This window comes from Phocoena sinus, chromosome 4 (genome assembly GCF_008692025.1).
Source record: "Phocoena sinus isolate mPhoSin1 chromosome 4, mPhoSin1.pri, whole genome shotgun sequence".
Classification (NCBI taxonomy): domain Eukaryota; kingdom Metazoa; phylum Chordata; class Mammalia; order Artiodactyla; family Phocoenidae; genus Phocoena; species Phocoena sinus.
In genome coordinates, this window is record NC_045766.1 from 107,306,024 (window position 1) to 107,332,061 (window position 26,038).

The window sequence follows — 26,038 nt, forward strand, 5'->3', positions numbered from 1 at the left end:
AAATTACTTTTCACATTTTCCACAAAAGAAGAAATAGTATAGTAAAGAAAGGTTTCCATCAAACTTGGTAAAAAAAATTTTCCAGGTGCCTATAAAGATTTCATGTGTCATAAAACATTCTCCCAAGATGCTGGTTACATTATGGTACTCTAAGATCAAAAGTCGAAATATGGTGTTTATATTCCTATTATAAGTAGAAAACTTAGATGAAAACTGAAACATATCTGAGTAAACTGATTTCTCAGATTGTACAGTTGGGAGCTCCCTATGTGTTAGAACACTGACCTAGGCACGGTACACACAAAGATTCCCGCATTGCAGGAACCCACTGTCTCCATCTCCTGGAATACTTCATTCAGTCTAATTGCTGGAAAAAAATATTGCATTTCCTCCCTTTTAAAATATCCTTCCAAATAAATTGATAAACAAAATAAACTCTTAATGTTGCATTAATAGCATGTAATGATTAACCACAATGAAGAATGCATCTGTAAAGATAGAAAATACAAAGGTGCTTTAAAATTTTGGGCAATTTTTCTAAAAAAAATAATTTTTAGAAGTTGATAATTGCACCTATGCATATCACACTCTCTGGACGTTTTGATATTCAGAGAACACATTTTTTCCAGTTTGCATTCATACAGCTAAAATATTTATATTATTTAAAGATCTAATTGCGTTTTATATTGAAATTGCAAGAATGAAAAATAAAAATCGTAATGCAATGCAAAGGCTAATGTTTGACAGAAAACACCTCTGGCTGCCATGTCTGAGTTGACAAGTTAAAAGGCAAAATAATATGGATTAAATGCCTTTACATCCTAGCAGGTGTCCAGTCATCAATAATATTCACTGAAGGCCATTGTGTGCAGAGCACTTCTCTTCATTTCCTAATTCCCTGCTTGGCTCTCCGTAGAAAGAAAGGGAGGTAGACAGTGATTTCTGAGGCCTCTAAAAAACTTTGCACAGAAAAAAGCTTTCTTTGCAATGCACAAGTATCATTTCATCAACATTCTCTTAAAAATTATTTCTTGTAAAATTTTTGTTTTATTAGAAATTGACATCTGTGGAATTCCAGACATAGAGTAAAATTCCAAATGACTACACAGGAATAAGAAAATCTGTATGTTCAATGAACAAAAAATAGATGTAGTCAGGAACTGTCCAAGAGAAGAAACAAACCGATTTTATAAGGATTTGTTTTTAGCATCACACTTACAGAGAAGATAGGATCTCCAAAGTATTTGTACAAAATAAGAAACTGATGAAAGACATATTAATATCCATTTTAGTGGTCTCACAGTTATAGCACAAAAATAATACATCAAAAATAAAATATAAAAACTTTGATATTCAAATAGAATGTATGGAAGTGTAACTATTCCATTTCAAAAGGGGTACCGTAAGGAGCCACCTCAACTGAAGTAACATTTTGAAAAACTGTATGCTCGCAGTTTTTATCTATATTTCAGGACAATATATTAACATTTCATATTTTACTGTTTGATATACTTTTTGTGCTGAATTATTATTTTATACGAGAAAAGTAATTTTGCATTGTCTATTAATTAGTCTCATAGCTTCACACTACTGTATTTTTTAAAATCCCAGCTCAAGTTCTAAAGAATTCTCTGAAAGAACAAAGATGATATTCTTCTTATATGTATAGTACTCACACATATAACCAGAGAAACTCCAATCCTAATCTTTTCCTCAGTATAAACCCATGCCTCTCTGTCTTTTCCATGATATTCACTCAATTAAAAATGATGTGTGGGGTTGTATCACAATAAAAATTCAGTTCGCTTGTATGCTTGGTAAAAATACCAATCCTGGATTTTAGCGTTATATCCAGATATTTAGTTCATGGTAATACAGACTATCTACATAAATCATCATAAAAAATAGTTATATGTATTTAAAACACTATTTTAAAATTTATGTTCTATATTAATTTTGAAATTTTAAAAATGGATTCCATTTTACAGCTACATCTACATCTAGAAACACAAATGAATATTTATTTCATTTAGTAAAAGAAGACTGGCCAATGTGCATATTCTATGACCTTAAAAATGATGAATCCTTAAAAAGATATTTTCTCACTGAGAACGTGTCCCTTTAGCACAACATCAGAAGGACAAACAAATCCACACTACTCTTAATTCAACTAAAAGTCAGTGAGTGAGGGGAGATATCAAATTTTGGTGTCCCAAACGTGTGCACAGAAGGTCAACTACAAAGTTCCAGGATGGCTATTTAAAACTTGATTAGATTATTTAAATGAAACCATTTTAAAGTTGTGAATTTTCTGTAAATCTTACTTAAAAGAGAAGGTCAAAGACAACGTGAGCAGGAATTCTCATGTGGTTTAAAATAATGTCTTCTACTGAAATATAATTGTACTTGAAATCAGAAAAGCAAGAGAATGCAATCACCTCATAGAACTTGGCAACAGCGCCCACTTGGGTAGTACACTTTTTGCCTATGTTGTTGATATTTGATTTCATTTAGGTTCGGAAATCCATCCATACAAAAGTAAGATGACTCTTTCCAGGAATGCATTTAATACTTTCAACAAAGAAAAGGACTCTCTCCAATACATTCTGATTTACCGGAAGGAAAGCAGGAAGGAAGGAAGGAAGAAAGGAAGGAAAGGAGGAATGGAGGAAGAGAGGAAGGAAGGGAAAAAAGTCAAGTAGAAGCTGTCTACAACTCAAATACAGAAGTGATCTTCAAGCTATTTCTATAGCTGTAGAATATCTAAAATGTAAGTTACTTAGCTTTAAAGTATATTCCTCTTAAAACATTTTATGGTCACTTTTCTCCCAATACTTATATATAGATTTATAAACATTGCATCCTCCCTTTTTCTTCCTTCTGTATTCCTCCTTTCTCTACTGCTCCTGTCTAAACAAATTTACATTATGAAATGAAAGAATATAATGTTATATCCTTTTAAAATTTTCAGTGATTATTTTCAGGGTTCTCCAATCTTTCTCATTCGATTACCTTTTAATTCCTATAATATTCTCTTTAAAATATTTTATGAAATGCCATCGAACAATGTGCATTCAAAATTCTGAGGACCTAATGCAAACTTCTGATTTAACAATTTTAAAAATCTGCTCTCACAATTTATTGCTCTCACAATCAGGTATTTTGCTATGTTAATTAAATAACCCTCACAATTACCTGTGAGATAGCTATCACAGTGCTTATTTTTCAGGTGAAATACCTTAGGCTCAGAGAGGTAAAATCACTTGCTCAAAGTCACACAGCAAAGCAAGATCAGAGGTCAGTCTGGCGTAATTTCAAAAGCACAACATACTACCACCCTCTGCACCTGTGGTTATGTTTCTCTAACTGCAGATAACAGTACAACATAAAATGGTTACTGTTTATTATTATTATTATTATTACTAGGAATACCAAAAATGAGTAAAGAGGGACTGAGCCTGGAAGATACTCTTACCAGGTTACTTTCCAAAATGTGACTAAATGTGTTATTAAAGAACATGCACATGTGCATAAACTCTTCTTATCTGTTTATATTTTGCTGTTCATAATAAATTACTTTGAAACCCATTAATAGGGTAAGTGAGGTGATCATCACCCTGAATTACATTTCCTAATTCTGTTCTTTCCGTGGCAATTGTAAAATCCACAGGCTTAGCAATGGGTGGGAAAAAAAGAATGTTCCCTGCAGCTGCAGCTGACTTTCTGGCAGACTCGGAAAGCAACTGTGTTGGCAGCTTAACCGGGCATCTGGGGCTGTCGGTGAATTAGTCTGAGTACTGACCTTCTAGATGGCCTATAAACACTCTGCTTTTGCCTTGCTCCATAATGAAGGGAATTTAACTCTTTGTATGATTATGATTAGAGGTTATTATGAAATCTTCTCTAAATTAATCAATGTAACCTTTAATGACATACTTACAAAGGAAATAAGCGTTTGGCTTTCTAAAGAACAAATTCTGTTTGATAAGAGTGAAATTTTGGATTTATTAGAACTTGTGCAAACTGGTTTCATGAAGAGCTATCTCATGATTTGAGGCCCTTCAGTTCTCTTTATCTCTAAGAAGGCACACTTTTAAATCATTCAATAAATGAAAAAAAAAAAAAAAACATCTATCCTTTCAGACACCAAGAAAGCATTTCACCACTTTCTAGTCTGGAAATTATTTCTTAACTAAAGTCTAAAGTACTCTTGGAGTAGTTTAAGGACATTATTTTGACCCTTATGAATATAAAAAAACAGTTGTTTATGGCACTTAGTGCAAAATAATCTTCATTTATTGAAGTCTACTCCTGGAATCACCAAGCTTTTTTATTTTATCCTTTTTAGGCTAATAATTTCTAATAGTTTAAGATTTTTCTTGCAAGTGTTTTACGAAATGAATATTTCTGCAATGATCCCTCTTCTAGTTATTCATGCCTCTCTTATCAGAGAATAGGGTGAAAAATCAGAAATGCAATAAATTATTATGTACACATTAAAACAAATGACATCATAATAAGGTTATTGGTTTATATACTGATATATCTATAGTATGCCAATATAACAATGCATATATGAATATATATACATAATGGACATGCATTTTTAAAACACATTAATTGTATATCAGTAGAATTTTATAAACACAGCTAATAATTGATTTCATCATTTTAAAACACTTATATTTAATTAAAACTTTTCATTTAATGATGAAGACATAATCATATCCTAACCTTTGCAAACTATACCTATTTATTTTATTTTAATTGTGGACTTCGGGTCAACCTTCAAGTTGAAAGAGAGCCTGGAGATGATCCAAGTCTAATACCCCCGAGTAACTGACGCCTAGAGAGATGAGCTGTTTCCCCAGGTGACAGAGCCGATGGCACAGTCATCATCAAAACTTTAATTCTTGATGCCCTATCCCTTGTACTTTCCATTTACACTATGCTGCCTCTGAAATAAGATTTAAATAGGGTTGAAATGAGATCATGTTTAAATCTAAAGTACAGCAGAGCTTATTTTAAACTTCCATCCAATTTTACTATAACATGTTTCTTATGTAGAATTTCCCCTATGGCCTATTATGATCTTTGGTTTTATGTTTTTCACATAATGCAGTTATAATGCCATGACTTTAGAAAAATTTCTGATGTAAAGAATGCACACACACACACACACACACACACACACACCCTGAACTATATACTAGCAATGATAAAGAGCTAATATGGAGAATATATTAATACTTTGAAAACTGTTCCTATGGCATTTCAACAAAGAAATTCCCCTGCTCTATGTTCATTTATTGTTTTAAATGAGCAACAGCAGCGTTGTGCTTTACTTCAAGTCTATTGCAATAAACACAATTACAAATGTTCTCAAATAACAAATGGTCTATAATCAAATGTGGGACATGATGTGTCTAAAACAAAGGACTTAAAGAACTTTACTACATAATAAGTAATCTTAAGTAGGTATGTTTTAAATATAGGTGTTAATTTGGTTTCTGTTCACTATAGGAAGTCACACAAAAAGTCTTTTATTTAAAAAAATAAATCAAGAGCATCATATTCATTCATGTTAGAAATTTTACTGAATAGCTGTGTGCCAGATAATATTCCAAAAGTAGAAGATAAAAACAGTAAACAATATCCTTGCACTCACAGAGCTTAGGGTCTAGAGAGAAAAGGCAGAAAATATAAACAAGTTAGTAAAACAACAAGATAATTTCTGACAATGATGCTAATGTCTTAGATAATATCAGGGGACTACTTTAGATTACTAGTACATTTAGATTAATTTCTTGATGTTTAGATTAGCCAATATAACTATTTTATTTCTAAATGTCGCGTTTCTCTAATTTACAATATATTTTTAAGTGAGATGAGAAGACAAACTTTTTGTAATGCCTTAATTCTTTTTCAAAAGTTTTTATTTATTTTTAGACTTTTGGATAAAGAAGATTGCTCCCTAAAATGTCAAGTTCTCGATAATTTTTAAAAATTTAGTTTCAGATGAGCAATGTTCCCTTTGAAGCACCTGCTGACTGACACATTAGGAATTAAATGTAGAGGCTGCCTTTGTAAGTTTTGTTTTGTTTTATTTTGTTTTGAAGTCACTCTCTCATGAAACAAACCAACGATTAAACCATTGGTCTGTTTTTAGGAGCTGTTCTGCTGTGGTGTTTTTCCCAGGTTTACAACTGAACATATGTAGCCAATAATAAGATGCTGTGAGCAGCTAGGGTAGGGGTTGCCAGAGAAGGAGAACCAGGCATGGCTTTCTGGACATAGGAGAAGCCATTTTTCGCCTAAACCATTTTGTGATCTAAGCCTGGACACTAATGCTTGTCCTTGAACAGGTCTCAGTAATTAATGATCTTAAGGGTACAAAAGAATGCAGGAACAAACCACTGTTATCGGGAAGAGAAGTAACAACAGCAAAGATAATATACCAGTTGTAAAGACTCCCAGTTTTGTTTGGTAAGATTAGCCTGAAGCACTCAACCATCAGATCAACTAGAACCTAAGGGATGATGATGTTGACATTTTCTGACACTCCTAACTTCAGTAAACTAAACTTGGACTCTATAGACCTTTGCCCCAATTCTATGCTGAATTCTCCTCTGCTCAAGCCCCTTCATGAATATGTATATACCCTTAGCCTAAAACTTCCCCAGTTTTGTTGTTGGGGAAACACTGCTTTGGGAAAGATCCCCAGTGTTTACCTTACTGCTGCAAGTAATAAAATCCTTTCTTCTCCTGATCTTTAGCTTAGTTGTGTCTTTTGGCTAAACACCCACCAAGAGGTGAACCCAGTTTTTCGGGTAACAATACTTTTTGAAAAGTTGACAATTTGTAAACTGCAAAGCCATAATATGAAGACCTTCTCCTGAAATTGTCCTTCAATATACAATTACTTCCTAATTATCGTATTCCATCTCTTCCACTCACATTAATGCCAACATAGGAAGACTGGGTTCATCAAATTTTAAGACAAATTAGATCTTGACACAATCAAAGCCAACTAGGGGAGATATATTTAGAAAGCCCTCAGTTTGTTAAGTTGTATATGAAAGTATATTAAGTTTATGATATAACATTTTCCCCAAGGGTTATCCATTGTGTTATTCTTGGTCATATGTGACTAATATTAATTACACTTATCTATAACAGCGTTAGAATTCTTCATTACTTGTGCTGTCTCACTACAATTAGGTTCTAGACATACTGTACCAAAGATCATCCAAAATTCTTATTTAGTTATATGCTAATCTCCTTCACCATGTACAATGTCTCTAGCTATTGGGTCCACCAAAATTTGATTTGTTAACATACACTGTAATTTTATATCAAGACTCATTTGGAGATTCTATTTTCTATCAGCCTAATAAGGAAAAATATACTTAAAGGTACAAAGATTTACATCCATCCTCTCCATGATACTGTTGCTTTTATTCTCTTAATTATCATCAGCCCCTTTACTGACTTTTTCACCTATTCTGCTACCTGACTCTGATTTCAAAAGAAATCCAGAAATCCCTTACTTATTGTTGTTTTCTTTCTTTAGTCTACTTTTTAAAGTGAAAAACACCTTTAGACCGATGAGCTATCAATCTTTCATCATTGATAAAATATGGCAAGATGAAAAGGATCCTCATCAGAAGTTTCCAAAGGAGCATTTGGAAAAATGAAGCTCTTCCAAAAAAATGACATTCCATGTAATCTACTTGCTGCCACTGATTACTAACAGTCAATGGCTTATGCTATATTGCTTGATATTAATCTTCATCAAAAATAATTGTGAAGAAAGTCTCTTTTTATTCTAATACTAGGTCTCAAATAAATAACCAGAATAAATTATGAAAAAATCATGCATTATTTTTGGTGTTAATTCTGGAGCCTGAATCCAAGAAGAAAGCATATTGCCAGAGATGCGTTTTAGTCTCTTCCCTTCCAATTTACTTCTAAAACAATAAGCAGTTACCTGAGTTACAATATAGGTTTTTGTATTTTTGACATTTAAGAAATGAAATAACCTGTACACTTTCTATATTCTGGGAGGAAAAATAATCTTAAAATATATTCACTTATAATTTAGATGTTTTTTTCACCAAATATCATGCTTTATTTAAAGTATGGTGTATTTTAAAAAATAGGCTATCTAGTATATAAAGGATTGGTCCTGATGACAGTACCATTTAACTTTCCATAATATAAATCTGGCATTTAATATGTTAAAGTTGAGTATTTTTTTATTAGTACTGCTGTCAAAATGTCAACTTTCAAAAAGTAGAACTCATAAACACACTGCATATTTTTGAGCAAATCTATGAATACTTTTCATAATTTCTTTGTCTAATCCAAGCTTTACTTTCATAATGATAGTATCTAAAAGTTAGAAAGGATTTTTGCAATACAAAAAATTAACACCCAAAACACTGACTTTTGATCTAATCCCAAAGTGTTTATATTATTAGATTTCTTCACACTTTAAGGTTATGGCAATATAAAATGGGAGTTACTTAATCCTTCTTAGAAAATTTTTCATTTGATAGAAAATGAAGGCATTCTTGTTAATGAATAATCTCAATTCCATTATGCAGTTTCCCCAATCTGAACTCTTATTTGACAAATGTTTAACCACTGGCATTCATCCTAATACTTGTGACTTCCATTTTATTCGAGACAAGACATGAGCACAGAAGTATAGCAGCACTTTCACTTAGGCTTATTAGCCTAGAAGATGTTCATCTCAGAGATTATCTCTCTGCATTGTAAAATGACATGCCATGGAACCATCCTGAAATTCCATATTGATTCTGTTTTCTAAAGATAAAAGATTTGGGAGATAACAGAAAACACAAAAAGTTTTCTGTATAACATTCACTTTTCTATTAAGGTAAAATTTAATGTTTTATGACATAAATAGCTAGGAGGATTTATCCTATCAGAAAAAAGAAGGATATAGATTATTTTTGTCCCCATTCAAAATAATAGAACTACAATTCTACAAGAAAACACATGGGTGGAACTCTTGAAGTATTTCATCCTTATTTTATATCCAGATTTACATTAGAGAATAAACTGCATGACATACTCTTCTCCAAAGGTATTGAAAAATCATTAAGAAACAACTTACAAGATGATATTTGACGGAAAAAACTGCAACCCTTTAAAATTTTCTCTTATCTGATTCTCTAAACCTAACGATATCTGAAAGAAGTCATAATTCTTACCAAGAAAATATACCCCAGAAATACCAGTGTACTAAATATACATGGACAGTGGGGTAACTTTGTTTGTTGTTGTTTACTCTGAAATAGGTTTGTTATTTTATTTCGGACTATCAAGTACCACCAAGATCATTGGAACACACAATTAACGATATCTAGTAAAATGAAAAGATTACTGATGGCTTAATTGAGGTTACTTTTCTTATAAAGAAGTAAATTAAACAAACAACTCCTTTTCAAGGGAAAGGTTTTCTTTTTTCTTTATTGAAAGGTTTATTTGAATTTTTTTTAGTATTTCAAATAATGTAAATAAGTTGTCTTTGAGCTTATGCATTTTGTGGCATTTTTATATTAAATCAACTCTGTACAAAAATTTTACCACTTTGAATTTTGATTAAATTAATAGTAAGTTGTTTGGCAAGTAAAAGAGCCAAAGCATTTAAAAACACATAATAACATAAATACCTGAAGATTTCAGAATTTTATACATTATCTTAAATGATGAAGAAATGAGACATTGTAAACTGTGACACTGCTTAGGAAGAAAATTTTTATCTGCTGTATGAAAATACTGCTGAAAACAAAGATGCAAGATCAACATAAATTTAGTTGTTTAATAAAAATAATGCCACTATAAACCAAAACTGTATCTTACCAAATGCACTTATTATATGAAAGTGTTTTAATGAATTGAGAAAAGAACCAAAGAAGTCACTAAGACACAAAGATGACAGAACAGCACCACCTAGTTCCCTCTAGAAAAGTTTCCAATTATGTATGCATCTCTGACTTACTTTGGAAAACTGAATATACTTTCAAAATAAATCATTTAGTATAAAACTACACTCTTGCAAATTATCACCTACAACAGAGCATTTACTGGAATTGCTTTAATTTTAAAGTTTCCTTTAAAATATAAAGAAAGCGAAATTAAAGATTACGGTTAGGCTGAGGTTTTCCTAGCTGTGCAATGTACTGTTGAGTGAAATCCAGATAAATAAGTCTCTAAATAGAGTAACTATACATGCTAGACGACCACCATTATGACTTCTAGAGGATACATCAATTTTTTAATCTTATCTATTATAAGGTATATATCATCTACTCCAGGGATCACACTGGCCAATGAGGTATACTATTCAAAAATACCATATAATCTCTTAGAAATATGACATCATTTGCATCTTGAGGTCATGAAAGTTAAATATTAAAGGAAGTAATATAAAGACGTCAAGAATATTTGCAGCCCGTTCGTATGATATTGTATTTTCTCTCTAACATTTAAAATAATTGTATAAAAAATTCACTTTATTTAAAAAAAAATTAATTGTATCCTCATCCATTTGCCAGTTTTGTTTACCAGTTGATTAATATTTCATATCATACTAATTAATATTTCAATCATATTCATAGAGATTCAGCAGGAGGAAATATTTCAGGAGCGACATTTAATCGGCACTATCAAAAGGCCATATTACAAAAGTACAGGTTTTAATCAGGCACGATGTACTGTAATATAAGCAAGGGATGGCATTTTAATATATATGACACAGTACAAGGAACACTGTTTCTAGATAGGACACTTTAAAAATGTTTTCCCTGAGGCATCAGCAGCTCTTTAAATGACTGTTGCTGGTAACATCAGAATTGCTCAAGCAGAACTTCAGCTCTAAAAAACTAAATATTGTTGCTTGTTACATAGATCCTTCTCACAGACCTCTTCTCCCCTACATTCACTCTGCTGACCTGGTCATCTACAGTTCTGGCCCACTGAGCCTTTATGAAATTAAATGAATCATCCTCTTGAACAAATCAGTTAGAATAGAACAGGCTTGAATATTTCTGTTCACTTGTCAGCTTCTTTCAACTTGTATTAATAAAATAAAGAAAGAAACTGGCATCATACTGAGAATGTTTTCATGATAAACAACTGGAGGAAATGAGAGCCCTTTAGTCCAACCTTAAATAAAAATGTTAAAAGCCCAGTGAGGTTTATAATATTGTTGCTAAATCAGTGATTTCATATCCTCATTGATATATCCACATTTTGTTGCTATGGAAAAGATATTAACATAAAAATAATTTTTTTATTTTTATTTCAGAGAAAAAAGAATTAAGGCATTGTAATATTTTGATTTGTTTATTCTGTATCTCAGTTATTAGAATGCAAGCTCCATAAGAGCAGAAACTATTTCCATCTTGTCTACTTGTATAACCAACATTTACAATGCTGCCTTCAAGTACATATTTCTTGAAAAAAATAAATCAATAAATGAATAAGTTATGTTTAAGAAAGTCAATGGCTATGAAAAATAAAATGATTGTAGAGATCTTTACATACACACATATTAAATGCATAGAAATACAAAGATGAACTCAAAATTAAAACAATTCAATCCACTCCCTAATAAAAATGACTAACAGAGCAACAGTTTACTAATTTTCAAAATTGATCTATGGATGTAATTTCATTAGAAAAAACTGTACGACCCAAACTCAGGCTGATGGCTACAAAATTAATTTATAAAAGTCATTGACAGAGGGGAAAAAGTTCTGAAATTTATACAGACACATATCAGAATAACAATCACTTAACATGTGTAAAAATGTTAAATACTGAATAATGCATGATAGATATAAAAAATTAAATTTTAGTAAAAGGTATTTAAGGGCACACAGTTAATGTTATAGTGACTGTGTTATAAAAGATTTTTAGGTGGAAAGTGAAAAGAAAAACAGCATTTCTGCAGTTTGCCATCATCCATAAGATCTTTCTACAACATATTGCCAAAGAATGGATGTGGTTCCAATCTCTCAATTCACAGATGAAAAAACTAAGCTGCAAGAGAAGTAACTCACTCATATCTAAAATAGTGGCATAGCTTTGATGAGAACTTGGGTCCCTTGATTCCTACCATTACATCTTGATGCTGCAGGGCACTTCCAAAAATCAAAGTCTAAATTAGTTCAGTGGTATCTCCTCCCTCTATAGAATAGAGAACTCTCACTACAAAATAAAAGACATTCAGCAGGTCAACCTCACTACCACTCCCACACTAACTGTATTTTGATATGGCAGCTCCTTGTATTCCACTCAAGGATCATGAGTATCTATTATTGCCTCTTCCTCTATCACCAAGTCACTCCCATTCTCCATCTGCATACACCAAGATGATGTGAAGATCTCAGAAGGAAATATTTCTAATGCCTGAACATGTTTACTGCTACCTTATAGTAAGATCATTATTAAATGATAAAAAGATTATCAGTTTTCCCAACCTGTCCATACTCATCTGTCAAACATAGTTGTTGTATTATAAAATGTACTTTTATGCTGTCACATCCTTCAAAGATAATCTCTTCTGCTTTGTTGGTAGTCTGTATCTGTACAGTCAATAAAATTGGGTAAAGCAAAGCAAAAAGTTAAAGTAAATCTGACTTTAATGACCTCTATCAGACCTCTAAAAAACTATGAACTTATCTCTACCAATATCTTTAACTTAGCTATCCCACAGAAGTGAAAGGATATGGAGAATTGAAGTTCACAATACCATCAGTCTTACCTCACCCACAGCATTTCTATGTTATATATATATATACACACACACACACACATATATGTATGAAGCAAGCCAGTGGACATGAAACTATCCTCTATAAATGTTTCTTAACCTTTAAAAATATATTCATAAATATTATCAAACACACTTCTTTTTCGTGCTAGTTACCATCAAATCTTTTTATAAAGACAATGCACTTAGTACAATATACTTTTGGTGAATATTATGGATGTTGTTCTTAATTTGGTCACTCTCAACAAGAATGTTGGTCTGAAATGCTTAAGCATTTAAAGTAATAGATAAAGGTACTTCCTTCTCATATCAAACTGAAAATTCAATTTCTGAGTGGGCCATTATGACAAAAATGTTGAGAAATATAAAGGTGTGATTCTTCCACACATTTCCAGTGTTTCACATACTATATGATTACACATAAAAAATTTTAAATATGTCACTTCTAACCATAGATTTATAGGATATCTCAATATAATAAATAAAATTCAATAACATATTAAAATAACTTTTCATCAAAACAGTGATATAGTCAACAAAATTGATTCCCAAACTATCTTCCCTTTTTTTCACTAGGCTCTGGGAAGTGGCATCTGGGGCTAAACAAAAGCCACGTTAAAGATGAGATTATTCTTACCTGGCTGTTGCATCATACTGACACTCACATCTTCACATAAAGCAAGATTTTCGGTACTAACAGAAGCTATGGGGGAATATAATTCTAATATTAACTTCATAAAGTGGCAATAACCCTCAGTAAATTGAGATAGTTTAATCTACTTTGAATATCTGTTAACTGAATGCGTATTTCTAACAAGTGGATGATACAATGATTTGGCTTCAAGTAAATCTTAACTTAGCCTACTTAATAATATCCTTTCAAATGCCAAGAGTCATGAAACAGTCAAAAATCTGAAAGACAATGGGGAAATTATTTTTTTAAATTTGAAGAAAAACTATATAACTTTTAAGAAAAACTACATTTCTCTGGGACATTTTAGAAAAAGAATTCTTAAAACACTTTATGTGGAAATAGAGTCACTACAAATTGTAGAAAGTCTTTTCACTGTTGGAGTTCAGCTCCCAGTAACTATATTTAAATTCTCTTCAAAAAGCAGTTAATATTCCCATTCTACCTCCCACTGTCTTTCCAAATGCAAAAAGAAAACTAAATCAAATTCAACCATAGCAAACATGTGTCCTCAATTGTAGAAGTATGACTTAGCATTAAATATATATATATATATATTTTTTTTTTAGAATTTTCTGTAAAAGTCCTTTTAAATAAAACAAATGGAAACTCCCCGAGTTAAACTGAGAAGAATATACCCTGAATCTGTACTTCAAGGACTACTCAGAGCACCTCGTCTCTACAGCTTGGCAATAACAAAAGCAGGTCAGTCCTCACTGATAATCTGGCAGATCAAGGTCAGTTTGTAATTCCTCTTTGTTTATACATTTATCCAGAAATACCAGCTACTCTAAATAGAACAGTAAGATGATTTGGCTTCATGTTTATCCAAAGTCATCATCAGGAATATTTTGGGGGCCAGGGATACATAAAGAAAGACAAAGGGTTACAATGCCCAGAGAAATCAGGGAGATTCAAAGCTATGAGACAAATGTTTTCAGGGCAAATTTGAACTGACTACCTTAACTGAAAGGAGTGATTCTACATTTTTTGTGAAGTATGTCATTATTTAGAATTATATTTCTTAGTATTCATTTTTGTCTTCTCCCTGTACTTTACATACAAATGAAAATTGATTGCAAACATTTATTCTATTCAGAATACTGTATTGGCATTTTGGCAATTATAAATACTTAAATCTTATTTGGATCCAATTAAAGAGATGCGTCATGATTAAATGGTTTGGAAGAGAACTAATCAATCAGTGGAATGAAAACATTAAAAAATAGACATTCGATTAGGCAGTTGAAATAAAATGAAGACTAAGACCCTGCACTCTAGGGGCTTATAGTCCACTAGAGGAGACAGACAGATAAATACCTAACATTCAAAATGCTATAATAAAAATATATGTAGGGGTTATATAGATCATAACATAGGCAAAATAAAATGCTTAGTTCTCTCATAAACTAAGAAAACATAAATGCTTAAAATAATCAATAAAGGGCAGATGGCACTCTTTTGTCTACTAAAAAAACCACATCAGATTCTGGTCAAAAATTCTCATTAAAAACTCTCATGGGTTCCTGGACATTAGCATTTTTTAGCTACCATTAATAATAATAAGGCTTGGAAAATAATTCAGTTGTGTAAAATAATGAAACAAAAATTCGTTAAAAGTGTCAGTATATCAACTTATAAAATGCTTTTTACTGCAATAGTCATAAAAAAAGAAAGAACAGTTGTATTTACAAATTAAACTCAAAGTTTTTGATGATATATAACCCAGGAATACAAGTAAGTCAAGGGGTACAATTAATATAAGTATACTCTTAAACTCATGTAATGTAGGAACATATACTTTTTATAAATGGTGACATGTACTAAAATGAGCAAATTATTTGCAGCTATTCCTCCACAAATATAGTCTCTCTCTAAAAAAAAAAAAAATGTGTTTCTTTCTCCCTATCTTTCTCTCTCTCGTTCAATATTCCTATATATTTGCACAGTTGTCCACATTGCATCCAAATCAAAAACTCAAAATATGTCTTAAATTTGGCAATGTACTGACATTTAGCAGCCCATGAAGATGGCAGGCAATTAATACTATCTAAAAATCTATAGCCTCAAATAATAACCAGCATAACTTCAAAATCCCACCATAGCAAAATGTGTTAATGGACTAGTTAGGGAATAGAGTATTGATTCAGGAACAATTTCTGATTCTTCTTTTTGTTTGGGAGAGTGAAAGGAACAATCCCTATTCAGGACAGGGGATACACATTTTCACTCATTATTTTATTTCATTCCCAGAGCAAAGAACTATTTAGAAATAACAGATACTGTATTCTGCATCACAATGGTGAATTTCATTCTGCCTTGGCAGGGTAACTAGTAAGTGTAGAATGTGAGTAACTGCTTGCTATACTGGAGTCATAGATATATAATTGCCTTCAGAAACATCCTTCTCTGAATACCACCTACACATTAATACATGACAGTGAACTTACAGCCAGACCCCTTGTTCTATCCACATGATCCCTGAAAAGGCTTTGAAATGAGGACACGTGCATAAATAAGCACACTGAATATCACAGTACATGTAACAAACTAGAGTATTATGAATCCTTAGGGGAACCTCATAGAACTAATACATTTTCTAAAGAAAGCTGCACATGAGTAAAGAGAGCCTAAAATGCTAATTAGGTCCTCTCAGTGAAAGCTATAGAAAAGTTGATTCCTGAATCCTGAAGTTGGGCACAGAATGGAACATTTGTATACAGAAAGACTGAAGGGGGAAAAAAAAAGAATTTGGCATAAAAGCCCTTCAATAGATGATTTACACAATTCTTGAGAAAATAAATGAAGCAAAATAAAAGGATAACAGTGGGAGAATTCCAAACCTCCTGAAAGGGTTAAGTAGGAGAAGTGATTTCCTATTAGAAAAGAGTTATGTAACAACAGAGGGAAATACACAGCCTAGCATATGCTAATTTAGTCAGCTTTGCCAGGCGTTTCTGTGTGTTTGGCTGGCTGACTCACATTCCTCCCCTCCTCTTTTTGCCATTTTTATTATGAGACTAAGAAGGTTGAACTCTCACGAAATGCAATGATAACAATAACAAAAACAACTAAATGCACACTGTACGTGTTTTATCCTTGCTAAAACACTGGGGTACGAGCCTTGGAAGTTCAAAGAAAAAACACCCAATCTGGACATATTCAGTACATAGGTTTAGCAAAACTCCCTTTAACTAAACTTCATCCCCCGTTAATTTCTTTTAATGGGTCCTTCAGGTGGATAGAATGGTGTGGAGTTGGTGGATATTATATTGCTAGAGAATACAAAGGAAGCTGAGTTACTATTCAGATATCAGACCATAAAATAGATTGCAATAAAGGAATGACAAGTCAGAAGCTTATTGTGCATTTTATTTGCTGTTCAATACAAATATTCTAATCATCTCTCATTTCAGCCTAAGTCTACTACTTAAAATTGAAAGCAGAGGACATATAAAGTATGAGAGGGAATGGAAGGTATAGATGTCAGGGACATTTTCTCCAGCAGGGATATAGGACAAGCTAATGTAAAATATGAATTTATTATGAAAGTAGAAACATATTTTATGCACCATAAATTTTAGGCTTTGATGTTTAAGTTAGCATTGTGGGAGGCACTCGTATCTCTAAATGCAAACAATTTTAGCAAAGAAGTTAAAAGATTTCTTTACAAGAACAAATTAATTGGTTTTATAAATTATACTGAATCAATATAACAGCTATACACTTAGCAGTTGGCAGCACATCCTTGTCAGGAAAGGTGCTTTCTCACTCTGCTCCCAAAGATGACTTTAGATAAACAATGCACTGTCACTGTAAATAAGCCATCATCAAATCTATAAAATTATTAGGGGGGGGTCAATTTAACCTATAAATGGACTTTTGTACGCTTATGTGAAATTATTTACACTATTTGATCACACTTAGCTTTAAGATTTTCTGTTCTTCAAGGCAAATGAATGCTTATTTTTGTGTTCTAAACATCCCTAATGACGTCAGTATCTAGCCCCCAGAATAACTGCTTAACTGTGACTAAACAGGGGCTTCCCCTTCAGCATTCAGATGGCTGAAAAATAATTTAAATATTCAAGTGAAAACTATTTGCTGACTCAGAAAGAGTTATCCCCAGTGTTGAATAATGACTGTCTTAATATTTACTTCAAAGACCTCTAAAATAGAATGTGAATAATTAATGGCTGGCTCTCTCCATGGCAGGTCTCCTTACAACCTCAGCCCTGTCTCTATTCAGGTAGCAGTAGGTTCTCATCACTCAGTTTTATAAGCACAAAAGAAGATCCAGAATAAATGCTGAGCCCTATTGCAAATTCAGAAACTGTAAACCTTGCGTGTATGTGTTTTTAAGTGGAAAAGTTAATCATTGCCGCAGCCTAAGAAAATGTATTCAAATAATGCCTTTTTTAACCTTCATAAAAAGGGTAAAAGAAAATAATAAGTGCAAACAAAATAAACTTTTCCTTTTTCCTCACACTTCATCCCTGAGAGCCCCAAGCTCTAATTATGTACAAAATTATAAACACGTCCTTCAAACATCTTTACAGTTAAAAATAACTGTAAATTTTAGGCTTGTATGTGCATATATATAGATAAATGATTGAGGAATATTTCCTTTCTCAGTAATTACATCTTTGATTTGGGCATTAATATTTAACTCGTACCTAATTAAGCAGAATATTTACTTTCCTAATTTTTATATATATTACATATTACTAAGATAAAAATAATTTCATATCTGTTTAAAGAAACCTACTGAACACATAAACAGGACCAACTGGCCTCATTTCTAGAATAAAAATCAATATGCATAATATGTTCAATTACTTTGTTCTGTAGCAAATGGAATCAAAATAAAAAATGCTACATTAGTTACTGTTATCTGATAGGCTTCCATGATAGGTTGCCCATAAGGTCCACAACTCTTACATTTATCAAGGAATGTATTTGATGATTTTGCCTGTGTGATAAATAAAATTGTTCAGACAGAAAGAAAATATTCTCTACTAGTTTGACATTAACACAAATTCCAATTTATGGCACTAAATAAACTGTATGAACAAACATTGAACAATTAATTCCTATTCCTTTTAAAACTACTGTATGCTCGCAAAACAGGAAGTGCTGTAATAAGGAAAAAATCAAGGGACTGAGTCCTTATTCACTAAAGGAAGAGAAGGATAACAGAGTATTTGCCAGCTCAACATTGATTAGGTCCAGCACATGTAAATAACTGCATAAGAATCCTATTTTAACTTTGCTATTTATTTTCATTAAACTGACCCGTGGTCCTGATAGTTTGCAAGATAGTTGCAAGTTTGTACCATTCATTTGATGAAAATGTTGATAATTTTATTAGGATTTTTTTACTACATTAATCTCTAAGCAAAATATGTGTTCTCTTTTGCTTTGCCATGATCTCACATGATTAGAAATACTCTCTGAATTGTTTCTAGTTATGAAAAGCTGAAGGATGGTTCATGTCCACTACAAGCTATGAAATATGAAAAGACTTCCCATTTCACTCATGCCACATGACTGCTTTCCTGCGTGTTCGCCTGCGGCTGCAGAGCACATTAGGCCTGAGATGCCATTTGCAACATCACACAGCAGGGGGCTTCAGCTGCCACAGCTCTAGGTTAATCTTCACCCACCTCTTTACGCAAGGAATTTGCAGAAGATGTCTTTTTTTGATACTACAGAACTGCACTCCAAAAATGCTTGACATTTTCAAATAAAATGTTGGCAATGAACTTGTCTTTTTAAATATTTTAGGTTAAATCAGTAAATTTAAGTCATGCCCTTCATTTTTTTGTTTTTTTTTCATGAATTGAGTTTGTAATCTTATGCAAAATATTTGTGATTTTTAATTCTGGAAAAGAAAAAAAATGGGTAGGGAAACCTCATGTCAAAGAACAGCTGATCAAACTGTATTCATCTAAAGATGTATATCAACAGCTATTGCTATGACAATTTTTTATAGGAAAACAGTTTTCTAAACCAATACGACCTACAAACTGTTAAAATTAACTCATATGTATTATTTAGCAAAGTATGAGTGCTGATATATTATGAGGAGAAGGGACCATTTAACTCCATCATGACTAATTAGGACATACCTATTATTCAACTAAAAACTATTAGGCATTTACTAAACTGAGAATAAGAAGATTGCACAGATAAGTAAAGCTCAGGGCTTGCCATCAGGAAGCTTAAGTTTAATAAAAACCAGGCAATAGAGCTGTTTTAAGAGGGTAAACAAACCTGTATCTGACAATTCCACAAGGGACTTCTGACTTCAGTTTGTGATTTCCACTTCCTTGATTTGTAATTTCCCTTCTCACTGCCTCCTCAACCTACTCAGCTAGCTGCCACACAATGGGGGATTTTGCCAAGGAAGTTTAATGAAGTCTATTAAAACAAGGAGTCTCTATCAATAAATCTCATAGAATGCATGTCAGCATGATCAAATAAAACAATAATATGAAACACCTATGTTATATTATTAATGTACCCCCAAATACTTCATAATAGACAAATTTTACTTGTCTCAACCATTTTTTACCCCATAGACCCTCTATTTTAAAAAGAAAATTGATTATCACTTGTTGTTGATTTCAGGCCACTTTAAAATGCATGCTTAGGATGTCTTCCAACATTTTTGCACATCCATTTGCTGTTTAAGTGATTTAAGTAAGTTTTTCTTTAAGAAAAATGACTATCTCACTATTTAAATGTGGGGCAAATATTTTTCACATATTTGATCTTCTGGTGGAAAAGGGAGGAAGAGGCCATCTCAGTTGATGCTTACCTTTGTCATATTATGTTCCCAGAATTCTACTAGCTGTAGAAATAGGGGAAAAGACAATGAAGTAAGCTTCCATATCTTGATACTAAATTAGTCTAGGAACTCCTCATATTTGCAGGGAGATTATCATAAGTACTGTCTGGTGTTTGCTGTTTAAGTCATAGTCATTGACTCTTGTGTACAAAGTCTACTTTTCAAAGTTTCAGCTGTTAATCAAAAAAAGGAAGGAGTGAGCTGTATCTTAGAAACTGCATTCAGCATAAGAAATGAGCTCAACATGGCTAAGGTTACTACATGTAGAGGGAAAAGAGTGGGAGAGACTTATTTTTAGGAAGTATTAAGTTGTCAATATTTTATTAAGTATATATAAATGTATTTTGCATTACAATGTGTTTTCTAAAAATGTAAGGGGAGGTGCATGACACACTGAGGCAAGTAATAGGTATGTTCAACAGACCTTTAACTTGAAGATCTTTCTAAGTATAACAAATTATTTACTAGAACGTCCCATAGCAACACACACACACACACACACACACACACACACAAAACCCCTAAAGCCCCAATATTAGTGTTGGGTATGTTTTTGTGTAAGGCTAACTCTAAAAAGGAAATAAAGTTCTCAACAAAATTAGAATCTATGCGTCTCTATTTTGTGGTTACATTTGCCCTTCCTTCCTTTTTGCCCTTTCTAGAATTGTTTGCTGTGCTAACCAAGACAGTCTCCATCTTTGCAGTGTCTCCTCAGGCATGGAAAAGGATACAGCTTCAGGGAGGGTCAGCAATTGAACTGGATCTACTCTGTAGCCAAGAGGAGGTCTTAGTTGCAGGTGGTAAGCTTTTACACTCCTCATTCTACAGAAATTCATTTCTTTAATGTGTCCCCTGCCCTGGCCCCAGGTTCTCCCTCTATGATGGAGGAAAATAAAAAAGGGTGCTGTATAGCTTAATACTGAATCAAATTTTATTACCTAAGTAGTCTACATTCCAAGTTATACTTTGGTCAGAAACGTTTATTTTCTATCTAACTATGCATTTCCTAAAGACCCATTGAGGATGAAGTAGTAGATGTTGTAGAATAGAACTATTCAAGCCTTTTTTTAAAAACTCATTTTATAATTATCTTGACTCTCACCACTGGCTTATCACTCTACATATTAACAAGCCAAAAGATTGAGGTTGCTTCCCAGGAAAAGTAAACAATTGTTGACAAGGTAAAACACAGTGAAACCACAGGGAAGTTGTGTTCAAATGAGTCTTCTTGTCTAAAATAATGCATACCACAAGAAATGGAATAATAATACAAAGGATAAATAAATTGATTAGTATGTCTTAAGTGAATATACCACTATAGTGTTGATAATGCTAATAATAAGAAGCTGCAGACTGCGTATAGTATTTGCCTAGTCATAACTACTAACAGGCAGAGCAGACTACCTCTGGCCAAAATCAGTTGCTCGCTAGTTCCCCCGCCACCCATCCTTCCCTGTGCATAGAAAGGAAAGACCTGCTAAGTATTTAATCTGTGTCCAGGAAATAAAGCTTTCATTTTACAATCTAACCAAGCCCTAATAAAACAGTAGAGTAGTGGGAGAAACATAAACCTGGACCCTGAAGCAATGTTTTCAGCCAAGACCAAGACAGGAAGGCATGAGCAATTTGTTTGAGCAGGAACTGACAATATCAACAAAGTGTGATGTGTCTGTGGAGCAGTGTTTGATAAATGTGAGGCAGCCATAAACATGAGAAGACAGTCCAATGGGGCTTTGTGCCTCCTCCCGCTTCTAGTTTTTTTTTTTTTTTTTTCTTTCTTTAAATCTTCTCTCTTTTGGTGTATTAATATGCCCTGATCTAAGATGCTCAGAAGTACACATACATCCTTGAGCTGGTGCTCTTTCCCTGGTTGCTGTATAGGACACTTATTTATTTATTTATTTGGACCTGCTGCTGGTTGCAGTGGTACATTTTCTCTGGTATACTTTCCACCCCTCTCCCCCAGTCTGCTGTGAAAGGCAGCACTGTTTCAATACTTGGTTTACATACTTAATAAAAGAGGCCCATGCCCTTAATAAAAAAGAATGCAGCTGATGGAATCTCTCAGGGTAGAGAAAGAGTAAATCCTCCTTCAGGCTGAGAGAGAGAGACAGAGAGAAAGAGGCACAGGCAGACAGTTATTTTGCAGTGCACTGAATAGACAATTCACAGGGAAATGTTGAAGGCAGAGAGGACGCGACCCCCAAGTGCAGTCCATTGCCCACATGCTCTATAATAAATAATCTTCTCGCACCAGCCCAGTAGTGTGTGCAGTGACGTGCCGGGGCCAGCATACACAGAATGGCAGGGAAAACACATCCAGTGGTGTCGAATTTTCATCGCAATCACCAAATTAACTGATTTCCCCACATCACACTCCCCTTACTCGGCGTGGCGTGTGCGGACACACACACAGACACATACACACACAGCAGAGCTGAGAAATGCAAGTTACGGAGAGGTGAAGTGGGGTCTCTAGGAGGATGTTTCAGGACGGATTAGAAACCTAAGTAATGTGTCAGCCACCGGCTTACTTGTGTGAGGGTGGCGGTATAAGCGGTGGGAAATGGGACCAGGCGGCATAAGCAAGAACAGGCTGTCTGCCTTCTCAGGGATTCTAGCACATGATATATCTAAAATTTACATCAAACATAAAATACACAAAGTTACCACAAAATATTATAACACATATCTCTGCAAGTTCAGTTAGTTAATTCAGGAAAATTCTGTCCACTATCTCTTCTTTCACATTCATAAATATGTATTAAAAAATATATGGTCCCGGTCTAACGGAGGAGGCTAGGAGAGAGGATGCATTCCAAGAACTTGCTGAAAGATGGTTCATTGACCTCATTTAAATCCTCCAAAGGCCGATTGGGTTTTGCACGCCTGTGGTTCTATGTGTCTTACTTTCAGATTCCTTTTACCCAGGGACGAATAAATTTGATCAACTTATCTTTCCTACAAATACACAAATGATGACAGAGGGGATAGAGGTGGGCAAAGGTTTATCAAGAAATCAAGAGTCACGTAGCTTAAAAAACATCATATGGACCATAATTTCACATCCATCATCCCTGTATCTCACACTCAAGCCACATCCCTACACCACTCTCTTCAAAGCAACAATCTTCCGCCTTACAGCCCCTGCCCACTCAGCCCTAGCATGCCGCCTCTGCCTCCACTACCACCCAAAGGGTGCTCTTCCTATGCACTCCTACTCCATTTATTTCATAATCAGCATCGTCCTCCCATTCCACACAGCCCCCTCCTCCCTCCTTCAAAAGAGAGGGTCTGAGGAAAAGTGTACCCCAGTTCCCTAGCCAGTCTGCATCCAAAACCAGTGATTTGCATAATAACAGTGTTTTGTGCGGTTTCCCTCCGCTGCGGTCACAGGGGTTCCTACATTTCACGTGAAAGGATAATATTAATTACGGAAAAGAAGCGGCAGATAGCGGATGGAGAGGTAGGGAATCAAGCGAAAATCCCTTAGCAGTAAAGTAACTGCTAGGGTGCATATGTTTCTTGTCTTAAGAAAAAAAGAAAAAGAAAACCACACAGACTGAATAATAAAAAGTCAGTTTGTTTATAAAGTGGCTTTTGGTCTTTTAATTCTTCCCTTCCCCGGCCCTCTCTTTTTATTTCTTGGTTTATTTATGCATTCTTTCTTTTTCCGTTTACTCCTTTTTTTTTTCTTTTTCTTTTCGTTCTTCCTTCTCTCTCTCTCTTTTAACCTCAGACAGTCTCCTCTCTCTTCCTAGGTGAATGACATGTCTCACAACACATTCCCCCCCGCCCCCTTCACCGGGGATGTTATTGCAATGCACACAGTGCTGCCGCTGCTGCTGTTCTCGCCGTCTCGGTAGCTCGCTCCCAGGCTCTCACACACTTTTTAAAGGCACACGGATATGATGATGGTGGGAGGAAGGGGAAAGAGAAAGACGACCCGAAAAGGGGGAGGTTAAAGAGGTGACAAGAGATGGAGAGGGTCGGTCAGGAGCGTGATGTGGGAGGTGGCTGGTGGGGGTTGGTGGGAGGGTGGAATGTTCAGAGAAGGCACAAGTTGCCAGCCAAAAGGCGTGGGAGTGTGTGTGGGGCGGGGGTTGGTGCTGGCGATGATGGAGAGTGAGAGATGTAGGAAGCTCAGGTGAATGAAAAGGCGAAAGGTGCCCGTAAGGGGCTGACTGCCGAGAGAGCAGGGTTGAGACAGCGCTAGAGATTCGAGGGGCTGGAGCAAACTGCCACTGGCCCCTGCCGCACCGGGGTGTAGGGGGAGGGGGTGGAAATCGCCAGGGACTGGGGGACTGACTGTAAGGGGGAGAGTGGAAATATGGGGTGGAGTGAGGATGATGGGGAACGGGCATGAAGTTGATGCTCCCCGCGGCGGGGCGGGGATTACCTTGTAGCAGGAGCCCGCAGACACTGTAAAAGCGGAGAACGGCGCTGCGTTTCCAAATCATGGTCCCTTCTGTGGAGGGTTTGGAATGGAACGAGGGGGGCAAAGAGATGCTGGTGAGCGGAGCACCAGAGTGCGGGGCTCCGCCGGTGTCTTCCTCGCGGAGCCCTCTGGACCCAGGGTCCTCGCCGCTGCGGTGTTCGAACCCGCGGACGCTGATCAGCAGCAGCAGAAGCGGCAACGGCGAAGCACCCGCAGAATGGGGTTTCGGTGGGCAAAATAGTTTCTTCTCCTCCTCCTCCTGATGGTGGTGCAGCCGTGACAGTCCGTCTGCCAGGCACGGGTTCGGAGCTTGCCTTCCTCTCCGCGCGCGCAGCAAGTCCCAGCACCCGCCGGGGCTGTCCGAGCAGGTGGTGCAGGGATGCCGGGGTGTCGGAGAAGGGGCGGACGAGGGTTGCAAGGAGTGGGTAGGTCACGGAAGGGAGAGGCGGGGAAGAGGGGGAGCAAGCAAGCAGCAGCCGCCGCTCGCGCTAGGGGTGTCTCGGGGTCCTGGGAGTGGAGGTGGAAGCGGTGCTAGAGGTGGAAGCGGCGCTAGAGGCGGTAGCGGCGGCAGCGGCGGCGGCGGCGGCTCCCGGATGCTTCGGCTGCAGCAGCAGCAGTGGCAGCGGTGGCGGTGACGGCAGCGGCGGCGGCGGCGGCGGCGGCGGCGGCGGCAGCAGCGGCGGCAGCTCTACAGAGCACCAGACACAAGGGCAAGCTCAGCGCGGTGGAGGCCCCGCCCCAACCCTGGCCAGGGACAGACACCGCCCCCCGGCCAATGGAAACACACCCGCCCACCAGGCCTGGCCAATGAGAGAAAGGGATGGGTGGAGACAGGCGCCGGGAAAAACAAACAGGCTTCTCAAGGACCCTTCGGGCAGGAAGAACTGAATCCCCCATTCACACACCCCCGGCTGTTCTCACCTCCTTAGAGAGTCTCGCCCTAACTTTCTGAGGAGACAGCACCTCCATTAATCAGTGCCTAGCCTTCGGGAAGGGTTTAGCCAATCGCCACCGCGAGGGGGCGGGGTTAGCCGTGTCCCCAGCAGGTTCTGGAACCCGTGGTGGCTGGGGCAGGTCTGGGTGCTAAGTTCTTGTGCGCATTTGGACTCCTAGAGCAGATGGTGGCTGCACCTGCCCACTCACCAGCTGCAGTAGCATTCTGTGAAGCTCCCAGAAGCAAAAGGGAAAGATTGCCTAGGGCGTGGGAGAGGCTAAGTATAGGGAACACCTACCTGCCTACAAGAA

General features: G+C 35.7%; 1 protein-coding gene across 1 annotated transcript in view; it reads right to left on the reverse strand.

The window, feature by feature from the left end:
- The window catches only part of CADM2 (cell adhesion molecule 2), a 1,092,768-nt gene extending 1,067,672 nt beyond the window's left edge, over window positions 1–25,096 (reverse strand). Inside the window, 1 exon segment of the mRNA XM_032631668.1 lies at window positions 24,755–25,096. Coding sequence (XP_032487559.1) covers window positions 24,755–24,815 — 61 coding nt within the window. The 5' untranslated portion in view covers window positions 24,816–25,096.
- Between the last annotated feature and the right edge of the window lie 942 nt (window positions 25,097–26,038).